At 38.9% G+C, this 12,372-nt stretch overlaps 1 protein-coding gene across 3 annotated transcripts in view; it reads left to right on the forward strand.

The window, feature by feature from the left end:
* The window catches only part of LOC121891159 (copine-8), a 94,158-nt gene that overhangs the window by 59,306 nt on the left and 22,480 nt on the right, over nucleotides 1–12,372 (forward strand). For 2 of the 3 annotated variants that reach the window (XM_042403930.1, XM_042403931.1), the window contains exons 10-14: nucleotides 3,638–3,679; nucleotides 5,605–5,607; nucleotides 6,226–6,301; nucleotides 9,423–9,476; nucleotides 9,723–9,784. In XM_042403930.1, coding sequence (XP_042259864.1) covers nucleotides 3,638–3,679; nucleotides 5,605–5,607; nucleotides 6,226–6,301; nucleotides 9,423–9,476; nucleotides 9,723–9,784 — 237 coding nt within the window. The remainder of the gene's footprint in view (nucleotides 1–3,637; nucleotides 3,680–5,604; nucleotides 5,608–6,225; nucleotides 6,302–9,422; nucleotides 9,477–9,722; nucleotides 9,785–12,372) is intronic. The other variant, XM_042403932.1, reaches the window with a different exon arrangement.

Genomic DNA, 12,372 nt, shown 5'->3' on the forward strand with positions numbered 1-12,372 from the left:
TGTTTTATTGTATTATTTTGATATTCTTTTCTGTAAGATTGTATAACGCATAGTTTGATTTTGCTAAGTGATTTAAGCCCCCCAAAATAGGCAAGCTTTATATAAACTGTATTTCATCTAAGTCTATACTCTCATACATTTCAATGATGATGCGATTTCTCCTGCCTCTATATAGCAGCATAATGATCTCACTGCTGAATGAAGCCAATAGCTGCAGTCTTTTTGGCAGATACGCCTGTAACTTTACTTTCTATGGTATATTTAGTTGACTAAGGTCAACACAGAAAGAGCAGAATGCCACCAAACCTCTTGTCATACCAGGGGAAGGTGAACAAAGAGCCAAAAAGCAATATATTCCTTTAATGTCAGCCACCAGTATTTATTTTGGTACCACAACAACAAGTGTCATCCTGCCCTCAAACACACAAACACTCTCTCCATTTGCTTTAATAAGCCTATGATCATAATTGCTCTTGTGCCACCTGAGTAAGAACGTGGTACGTGATTATGTGGCTGTTTTTTGAGTCATTAGTAAGCAGAAAAACAGGAGATGAAATTGTGTTACGATGAACTAATTTGAAAAATTGGCAGCGTTTGACTGGAGGCAAGAATTTGTGTGTCTGCTCTATCAAATATCTTGCAAATTTGAAATCGTTTAGGAGAGATGTTTCTCTAAAGGACAGGTGAGGAACGACAGCACTCCCTGACAGCAGGCTGGAATAAAGGAAGGGCTCAGGTTAATATATCTTTATCTGTCTGGAGGCTTTTGGGTCACAGCAAGACTGTGATGAACAGCTTTACTGATCTACGGTATGTTCAGCTGTGAACATGAATATAACATGAAGGTTCAAGACTATCAGTACATCAGCCTACAGTCTCAAAGTACAACATCTGCATTAAAGAGGGTCACGATCACTGTCCATGGTGCTGATCCTAGGACTGCCTGAAATGTGGGAGCTGTCCATGGCACCTCACCATTCTAGACATCTTATTGTTGGGAAACTCTGCAGTTTTGAGTTTTGTTTTTTTGTCACTAGTCTAGCTTTTTTTTTTCTTTTGGTTTGTTTTTCTTGTTGCATCATGCATGTGGACTGGTTTTTTATTTTTTTATTGGTAACACTTTGTTTTATGGGTCCATAATTAGTAATAAATCTAATTTTTCTAATAAATAGGAATAAAAATTAAGAATTAAAGGAATTAAAATAATTAATTTCAAGAAAAAAATCCTAGCATGGAAATAACTGTGTAACTTGTTTCTAATTACAGGTAAAATGGGATATATTTGCTATAATTTGCCAAGTAAATATTAATTAATTATTCATTTGTTATTGAAAATGTTCATCTCATATATGACAGAAGATTTTCACATATTTTGCATGTTCAGTTGACCAGCAGTGCAGTGACTTAAGACTATTGTAACCGTACTGACTTAACATGGTTTCTGTTTTTAGTACCAGTTTTTCTGTTTAAGTACCAAGTTACCGTACATTAACTGAAACATCTGGAAATTACTGAAAAGTATCCAAAAAAGAAGGATCTGTAAAATAAACCTTTATTTTAACTTAAGTATTGCCTCTTTAATATACCTGCTGTAACTTAAATGTAATTCAAACTGTGTCTTTAAAATATTTTGCATTACTAAAAGGCACTCTTCTTGTGAGGGACGCTGTCTCAGGAGAAGTCAAACTGAGAAAACAAATAAAAGCGCATCTCTCTTGTGTCCGTGATATGTTTGTGTCCACCTCCAGTGTCGATAGCAGTCATGTAGTGAAAAAGGCACAAAGGAGTGGACAATAGGGTTTGGCTTAGCTTAGCTAGCAGACGACAGCATTGATCTGAAGTTTGGTCCAATAAGCTTATTAGGGGAGTTGAGTCACACCATGTGTTATCAATGGGAGACTCAGGAAAGCCACAGTGGACTGCACACACACAATATACACACACACACGATGTGTTCAGTCTGTCTCTCTGCGGCCTGTGAGAAGAGATAAGGAAGAGCTCAAGCTGGCAAACAATGGAGAACTGTGTTTTACTGCTCATAGGTGCACTGAGGAGCCTGTGTTCTCTCTCTCTCTTTCTCTCTCTCTCTCTCTCTCTCTCTCTCTCTCACACACACACACACATATACACACACACACACACAGAGTGAAGACATAAGTTTAACAAGTGAAATCATTGTCAATTTCCTGTCACATCATCAAAGCTCAGAGTGATGGGATGTTTCCTGCTGAGATGTGGCATAACACTGACTTAATAAGACACACACCCATAAACACATACACACATCTACGGGCAAATTTATGCAGGCAGCTGCGCACACACTGGTCTCTCTCGAGAAGAAAGTGTTTTGCGAAACCAGGTCTCATCCATCCCCAGAGTGCCAAGTCTCGATGCTCAGTCAGCCAATTCCCACCCCTTAACTTTATTACTGCTTTTCCTCTAATGTGCATCTGGCTCCCTGTGCAGCTCTAAAGCCCATTAATGATGGTTTGTATTTCCACTCCCTCTCATACTGAAAGATGAGGAGGATGGAAAAGTACAGTTTTTGCTTGGGTGTAAGAAAGTTGTCTGAGTTGTAGAGTAGCTGCGGTAAGAAAACAAAGTCAGACAAAGTCATGAAATACTGCTGTGTGTTCACAAACCTTTACACATGATATTGTTTACACGTGATATTTACCAGTTTTAAGGCTAACACAGTGAGTTAACAGTACAAGTGCATTCATTAATGAAAGTCAATTCCTTAAGCTATTACTAACTTATGCGACTCTTCCAAACACCATGATACTGCAGTGTAACCTGTAGTCTGTCTCCACTTCTCGACTAAGACAAACACCTCTCTTCTCTCTCTTTAACCATTTTGTCACTCTGACCATTTTTTATTTATTTTCTGTCAGTTTTTACTCTTTTTTTACATTTCCTCTTACTCTTTTGCCTTCTCCCTGTCTTATTCTCTCCAGCAGAGTGCCTTTTGATCTCTGTTTTAATTCCCTCTCTGTTCTATTATCCTTTAGCCTCACCCCTCTCGTTCTCTGTGCATCGCTCTCCTGCTTTTGTCAGAGAGAAATGACCCCTCTGTTGAAGATATTGATAGATAGAGTGAGCGCAGCATATCTGCCTCTTGCAGACTATTCAGTTGTTTTTTTTTCCATTTCCTTGTGAGCTATAATGGGATGCAGAAATAGATGTATTTGGAGATGAGGAGAGCATATCACCGGAGGCAAATAAAGTGACAGGCAGACAGTGTGTTAGAATAAAGATAAGCTGCAGAATGGATCTGCGTCTCCGAACGGCTCCATGACAACAATTACAAAAGAAATTAGCATTCTTCTGATCAAGTGTTAGACACAACGTCAAGTATAGAAGATATTTATCACTTTGAATGTGATTATACTATGTCAGTTTTGTTGAATTCTGGAAATATATAGAGCCAAGTTGACTTTTTATTTTATTTTAATGTCCAGCAACATTATCATGGTGTTGCATGTTGCAGCTAAGCATTGGTAGAGTTTCAGGGAAATGTGAAAATGGATATCAGGATAAACATGTAACCATCTCTTCCTCGATAGATCCATTATACAGGAAAAGAAAAACAAATTTGTTTTTTAAAGCTGATCCTATCTGGTGCTTCTCCCAACAGAACAATCAAGGTTGAGGTGTACGACTGGGACAGAGATGGCAGGTAATTCCTCTTTTTCATTTAAATGGTTTTGGGTTTTTTTGTAGTACACATGTCATATAACCATTTAAATTACAGCCTGCAAACACACACTTTGTTGGTTCAATTCATAAGTAACTACTGGACAACTGATTTGGTGAATAGGTAACTGGCAATTTGCATAGATCTAGATGCATGACTGGACAAATGATGTTTTCTTCTGATTCAACACCTACCCAACAGCTTTTGGGTACTTTGTTAACTAAAGTAACAATTACTAAGAGAAATCAAGACGAGTCAGATGACAGAAAAAGCATTCGTAGACAGTTTGACAGTTTAGAGTTTTCAACATCTGTTGTGTTTATGCAGGCAACTTATATAGTTATATTTTCATTGTTTTTTTTAAACACAGGTAGCTAAACACTGAGAAACAGCCAGAAGGCAAGTTAATGCTATCAAAGTAAGCTGATAGCTAGCAAGTTAGCAAACTGATGCTAGAAACTTTTGTTTAGTTTGTTGTTTTAATAGAATGAGAAAGGAAACATTAAATTACAAACAATTAAGACCAAGACTTATTTCCACTGTGGTCCTTAGGGAGAAGAGACATTCACATGAAGACAAAGATAATGTTATGAAGAGAACATGGATGTATTATAAGTGCTGGATACCTGGCCAAAAATGGTGCCCATTCAATACAATGAGAATTGCTCAGCTGGCGCATATGCCAAAAAAAGTTTCTAGCTTCCGGGTTTGCATCCACGTTATGCGGCCCACTGAATATGCCCCGCCTGCGAGTTCCCGCTTGGCCCATAGACTTTACATTGTGATTATGTCACAGATTTTTAAATTGCTTTTCTTGGCCCAAGAAAAAATTTACAAATGTAAAACCTCCACGGATCAAAAATTCATTATAGAAAGAGTCATAATTGACCTTGTTTGCAATTCAAAGTGTCCTGTCAACAGTTTTACAGACATCTCTTTTATAATGGAGGTCTATGGGGAAAATGCTTTTTGGGCTGCAGGGGGATTTTTTGCTACAATATCATGAGTGACCACTGGGAAAAATTGGCTGCAAGGCTGAGTGGCAGAACCCTATACAACTCTTATAATACATCCATGGAAGAGAATCATTGTGTCTGTAAACTTCTAATTACGTTAGCAAACTAGCTTTGTTAACATTAGCTTGCTTGCTAAAATGTTTTAGCTACTGTTTCAAGAACTTTGTACAGTGAGGTTACAAAAATATGTGGACAGTTAACATTACATGAACTGGCTGGCTAGTTTTATGTATAAAGTTTACAGCTTTAGTTAGGTAGCTAGCTGAAAAGGCCAGTGCTCAGTGTTTTTAGCAAAAACCAATCCCTGCTCCAGACATACATGGGTCATTCATCTCATTATTATATAAGAATGAGGACAATTGGAAATGTGTTAAAATGAGGAACAGATTGATTAAATGTGTGCCAAGACTAAAAATTGAAAAGTGATTTGAAAAATTTAATTAGCTAGATTAAGATAATCAACTGAATGTGAGTAAAGGTGAGAAGAAGAAAAAAGCTTTTGGCTTTTTTCACCAACTGGTGGGAGGTTTAAGGGAAAGTATAAGGCTTTACATTTATTTTTTATCTCCATTTAAATGATTCAAGTAACAGTATAATTAATTTATGTATTCAGTTACATTTTTTACTTGTCTGATAACCTTTTACATTTTGTCAGTTTTGAGGCTCCATAGCTTGTAAGATCATGAGCATTTGGAGCTTATTTTACAGATAAAGATCTGATAAGCCCAATGTTAAAACTAGTAAACAGAGATAAATAGACAGCAATACATTTCCTAATTACTTTAGCCTACTTCTTGGCTTGATTACATTATCATTCAGCACATGTTAGCTTCCTGTGTACAGCTAATTTAATCCAAGTCACACATAATTAACACAAGTCTATGTTTTCAGTAGGTAAGGAGGCTGGGTGCAGGATCGTTACAGACTGACTGCTTAATGATGAGTCTGGAGTCTGGCTGGCTGACAGTCAGACAAAAAGAAAGGAGAATTTTCCTAAGTGACATTTGTCAAGCTGTAGTTCAACAGGGAGTTACTTCTCCATTCTTTATACTTTGCATTCTATGCGGCACCACTCTTTATCTTTTAGGGGGAACACAGTGACATTTTGGTTTCACGGTTTTCAGTGGAACTGTTTAATGCTGATCATTTTAACAAGTTTGGGTGAATTCAGCAACAGTGTCACTCTAAACTTTTGTTTTCTCCATGTACACAAAAATGTCTGCTGTCTTTTTTCATGTTGGTGTTCATACTCACTAACAACAAACCTTGTTGTTTCTCTGACTTTTAAGTTACATAAGTTGTCTTTTCTGGGACTGAAGCAGTTCAGTTTAAAACTCACATCACATCAGTTTGTCTTTTTTACCTCACATGTTGGGATCGCCACTACATTTTGGTCTGAAAATAAGATAAAATAGGATTTGTTGTCAGACGGTGTTACTTTTTTAACGCATTCCTCTCGAAACTCTCTCTTCTCCTCATCCCTCTCTCTGCCTCTCTCACTTCTAACTGCAGTCATGACTTTATCGGAGAGTTCAGCACCAGCTACAGAGAATTATCCAGAGGGCAGAGCCAGTTCAACGTCTATGAGGTGAGTGTGTGTGTGATTGTGTGTGTGTGTGTGTGTGTGTGTGTGTGTGTGTGTGTGTGTGTGTGTGTGTGTGTGTATCTATGTGCGAGCTTCTTTGTACATGTGAGACTGTTTTCAATTCAACTCGGATTCTCCTATCCAAACCAGTGTACAGGTCAGAAGATCACTCAAAATAAATCTATATCTACCCACTGTAATTGGAATGATAATTAAACCATTTTCATTAGTCACTTTTTCTACTGAAGATAACTCAAACCAGACAAAACAATTTTCTCCTGAAATCCAACAGAGCAAATAAAGCACATGTAGCACATGTTACTCATCTAAAGATGTGAACTGAAAATAAATGCCATTAAATGCCATTAAACGTAAAAACAAACGGCTTTAGCTTGGGGCAGTGGAAACTAACAGAGCATAAATGATTTAAATGATGATTTGATCATGTAATTTTCCATAAAAATGAACACAAACCAGATGCTGAAATGTCAGACTTCAGAGCAGCAGTGATAGTGTTATTGTATTCACATGAGTTATGAGGAATGGAAAATTTTTATGTTGTTGACACAAAAAACATGTAGCTAACTACATGACCAGTCCAAAAAGAGAGGGTAAGAGACAGAGAGAGAGACCTCTAGTCTTATATTTTTATATATGAAATTTTATCCAGTGGTGACACCGCCTGCCCCTGCCCACATCATAAAAATATGTCCCATCCCTTCAACATTTTATTTGGGCACTGCCAGGCCCAAAGAATCCCAAATTCCATTTAGGCCTTTGATCCCGAGTACCATTGTTTCAAGGCAAGTTGTATCAAGGCTCCAAATGTATTTTTTCAATGTTTTCTTGTAGAAGAGATTATATGTCCCCTACAATCTCAAATATTATACTGTATTAGAGGTGAATAATCAATAGTGATATGCGCTCTCACAAGACAACCACAATCTTCAAATCCTCTGAAGAAATAAAAGTTTTTAAAGTATTAAAGTATGAAATTATGAAATCAGTGTGGCACAGGAACCATGTTACCTACTAACACCACACTGGAATCTCCCACCTGAGAAAACCAAAGCAGAAGAAATCCTATTTTTTTCTCTCCCTCTCTCTCTCTCTCTCTCTCTCTCACAAACACACACACACACACACACACACACACTGACAATTATGATGGATCGCTGGCTTATCTTCTCCCAGGAAGAGTCAACACTTTCTGATTAACAGTACCACACAGAGTGGAGAGCACACAGGGGACTGTCATTTTAAACAGCTGCTGTTTGCCTAATAGCTCTCAGATGTGCACACACACAGAGGCACACACATGTAGAGTTGCACACTGACACACAATGACAAGTATGTGAGGAGCAGCAAAGAGATAGAGACACACACTCGCAGACAACTACAGATATGCGCACTCACACAAAGTAATTTTATGATTTCTGGCTTCTTGAATCTGGTTTCTCCTCAACTTCAAGCAGACTTTGCATTTCCAAAGGCTCGTATCTGTGTGTGTGTGTGTGTGTGTGTGTGTGTGTGTGTTACGACCAGGTTTCAATCATTGCACCTCACCTCCAGAGGCAAACGTGTCCTTGTATGTACCTATTGCAATGTTGAACCAAGGAGAAATGCATAAATCCACACATTTGTATGTTGTTTCCCTGAGGTCCTCTTTTTCTGTTTAACCTTGGCATAGTTTAATTAGACCATAAAGCTCTGATATAAAAGCCCAGATGCAGTGTTTGGGATTCAAAGGGAGTTTCAGGTCTGTTTCTGGCTGCTCCCAACATCACAGAAGCAATTGGATGTTTTAATGAGCTCAGGCCTCAGCATGAGCAAGAAAATGGATTTAGGGGCATGGCTCAAAGAGTGGCTGTTTTCTATTCTGTTTGCAAAACAATGGGGTCTCAAAGCAATAGGGAAAGCTGGTTTTAATGCATAGGAATCTTTATTTTTCCGAGGGAGGCTTACTTCGTGCCTGTTACATATTCATAAAGTCACCCAGACTGAGCTGTTCCTGTTGAAAAGTTATGGGTTGAGTGCAGTGCTCGAAGGCATGTTCATGGTGGTTTTTGCAGGGGAGTGTTTGATGTATAGAAGCATGGAGAGAGGGAAGGAGTAGGTAAGTTGTACTGTACATGTAAATGAATATTAAAGCAGCTGTAATCAATTTATTTGCAGTGAATCACATGACTGCTCGCTCAGTTCTCCTCCGCTCTACAGAGCTGTACTGCTTTGGTTCACTGTTAAAGGTCACTTTTAACAGCAGCAGGCAGCTGTTTTCAGCAAAAAAAGCTCTAAAAATCCACTCAAATAACTGCAGAGCAACAAACGATAGAGACAAAGTTCACCATTATCTAGCTGGTGAACATATTGGAGCATTTAGCAGCTAAAGAGAGAAAGGAGTTGGTGGTGACCCAAAACAGAGCTAAAAGGAGAGTGAATAATGAACATTCATCAAGTGGCCAAAAGCAAATGAATCATGCTGGATTTATAAAGTAGACAACTGTTTGCTAACACATTCACAACCACACACACTATTACCAGACACCTTTATACATTTCAGCTTTCATTTGTCCTCACAACCTGAAACGTAAGCTAAGTCAAAACTTATTTCTCTTTAGCAGATTTAGGCTAAAAAAGCATTTTGTGATTCTTTTTGGTTAAAAGATGAAATATATAAAGAATTTATAAATAATACTTATGTGGCCACACACAAGTTAAAAGTGTTTGCTGTTGTTCACTGTTTTTACTTGAGCTAGATGCACTAGCATTAGCTGATTCTAGCATCATCACTGCTACTGTATACATCAAAATTGTAGCATTCTTACACTGTGCAGTAAATTCTTCATGTTAGATGGACTTACTTCAGGCTTCCATATTGCAAACTTTATGCATTTGTGTTTATGCATGTGTAACAGGTGAAGTATTGTAGATGGAAGTGTAGTATTGGCCCAAACTTTGCTTTCAGGAATTGATGAGGAATCAAATTTCTGCGTCTTATGAATTTGGAGCTGATTCCAATTCTCAGTACCCAACTCTATATAACACCAATGAAAAATTGAGTAGATTAGTAAAGAAATAATTACATGGATTTTGGACTCACAAGAGATGATCCTGTCTTTTTCAGGTGGTAAATCCAAAGAAGAAGGGGAAGAAGAAAAAATACCTCAACTCTGGAACGGTGAGGCAACATCCATCAAATCAAATGCATTGTTCTTTCCTTTGATACATAGACTTTCATAGACTCTACTACAGCAGGTTTAGACTGGTGCTTGTTTCATACTGCTCAATGATTAGTTTTGTAATTTGACCAGTCGTTGTATTTGCTGTATTAAAAAGAATAAGACACTTAATTTGTGCCATCAGTGGCAATACTTGAAAGTCATTATCACTGACACAAAGCTGATTGTGCCCCTATCTATTACAGGTAACACTGCTGTCATTCCTGGTGGACATTGAAGTCACCTTCCTGGACTATATCAAAGGAGGGTAGGTGAATGACCATGCATTCATTAAACGCACACTGAGAGGTTGAGGTTGTAGTCCTTTAATGAGAAGCGACACGCTGAGTATGGCAGTCCCTGTCCCGATAATAACCCCATCGTGACTCAGTGTCTTCAATATGCCAAAGATAATGATCCCTCAGTGTGAGTGAATCAGATGGAAAAGTGTACATTTGCATGTGAGAGAAAGAAAGTGAAAGAAGAGAGAGAGAGAGAGAGAGAGAGAGACTGACAGATGGGGCGACCTGAAGTCAGGTACACAGAGCTCAGGCGCTCTAGTGTGTGTCCGTGTCCTTGTGTGTAATCTTGCATTGTGTTTCAGCACTCGCCCGTGCCATGTGCCTTCGCGTGTGCTTGCATGTGTGTCTATGTACATGTGTTTGTGTACGTATGTTGCTCAGGAGGGTTGACTGTGTGCAACCAGGCATAGCATGAATGCTCACCTACACATTTGCCTTCATTAGACTCACAGAGGGGGAGACTGTCAAGAGAGAGAAAGGGAGAGTGTGTGTTTGTGTGTGTGTGTGTGTGCGCGTGAAACTTTGGGGAACAAAAATCTACATTTTCATCTTTTTATCTCTCTGTTCCTACTGCCCTTATAGCTGTGGTTTTCATGTGTTACAGAAAGTCAGCTGGCTTTAACTTTTTTGTCTAGTATTAAGATAAAATACTAAATTAAAAAGACTGAGAGTAGAAGTTTGTTGCCTATGTGACAAACTTTCAAAAGAAACAGCTAATAGCTTTTGTCCTGGCTGTTGCTCATCTTAAAAGGATTTCAAAAAAGAGGTAGCATACAGCTTAGAGAAGAGGGATAAAAAGCTGGCCAGAAATTACTTGAGCCAGTGAGAGGATTATCCAAGAAGCCAACACTGCCTACAGTAGACTCACTGCAACACAAACAATTTAATGGATTTCGCCTGTAAAACCTGCCTTAAACTTTGACACATTGATTAGTTGAACACTTTCGTTCATTCTAACTGCTCTCTTACACGTGAAGTCGATTTCAGCCACAGTAGGCAACTGTTCCCACTGAACTGTTTCCACTGAACTCTGCCTGCCTGGCACCAAACAGCTGGCAAACATAATGGAGCATTTAGCTACTAAAGAGCCAGAGGCAGAAAGGTTTACAGTAACTTTACTACACAGGAGTCGAATATGGAAGGAAAAGTGTGATATGTTCTGAATTATTTATCAGCTGACTTTATAACCCGCTGGAATGCAATGCAGGCATGTGTGCTGTACTTGTCAGCATGTACATTGCTCTAGGCATGAATTTACTATAGACACTTTCCCTCGTACACAAACACAGCTACGATGCCAAGAGGCTGCAAGCTACAAGACCTCAATCTCTGAACTCTGAGGCAGCACTGAGTCGACCTCAACCTCTACCTGTTATCAAACACACACACACACACACACACACACACACACACACACGCACACACACACACACACAGAGGAAGATGAATATATGATTTTATCCAAAGTAATATATGATGGTACAATGTATGTAGATGTGAATGTACAGTGTGGTTATTATGTGCGTCGATATCGCTTTTTTGAAGACATATTCATCTTTTAATGACATGACATGTTCTGTCTTATTATCAGCTTGTCAGTCATCTGTGAAGCACTTTGAACTGCACCAACCTGTATGACAGGTGCTTTACAAATAAAGTTTGATTGATTGATTGCATTGAAATCCCTCTTTGTGTTTACCTGTTGAGCTGTGGTGGAAATATAGTAACAAAAAGAGGAACTTTGGCACTGAAAAGACTGTAACGTTGAAAGATATCTACTTGATTTGACTCATTTGTACAGCTGAAGCTTCGTATTTTATCCCCCATCACTTATATTGTAAGTGCGTTATGAAGGAATCTAGAAATAGCCAGTATGAACAGGAGGAATGATTACAGCAAGAAAAACATGTTTCAATGTTCATTTGGGCGACTGACTGTTGTTTTAAGACAGACTTGAAAAACTGTGAAACTGTCCTTTAAGAAGATAGAAATGAAGCTGCACATTATATTCATTTGCTAAGAGTGATCAATTTGCATGACAGTCAGGGTTGCTATTCGGACTGCGTGCGTGCTGGCTGTAAAATGCACGCGTGTACTTTCACCACATGTCCTGGCGTATGTTTACTTGCTCTGTCGCTAACTGCTAATGGAGAAATCCCATCTAAGACCACATTTTCAGCAGCACTGTCAGTCAGAGAGCACTTTGAAACTCTCAGGAAGAGTGTTTTTTTGGGGGGTGGGGGGTGGGGTTTGGCTGTGCTTTGGGAGTGTGAGCTGGTCGCTGTTATACGCTTGTGTGGCTAAATGAAGTGCCAAGTGCTGTCTCACAGTTTGAAACCTAAATGGCCTGTAATGGTCCAGTTGCACTTACTCCAATTGCATAATGGGCAGACTGCACAGACACCCTTGCTTGCACAGGCAGACACACACCCCCCTTAGGTGCTTTCTCACTCAAGCATTTCCCTGAAATCCCCGTTGTGTCTCAATCTTTCTGGACTTTCTGCACAGGTATTTTGTCATTTCCTTTTATCTCCTCTCAGCTCTCCTCTCCACT

The sequence above is a fragment of the Thunnus maccoyii genome, chromosome 23 (assembly GCF_910596095.1).
Source record: "Thunnus maccoyii chromosome 23, fThuMac1.1, whole genome shotgun sequence".
In the NCBI taxonomy this organism is placed as follows: Eukaryota; Metazoa; Chordata; class Actinopteri; order Scombriformes; family Scombridae; genus Thunnus; species Thunnus maccoyii.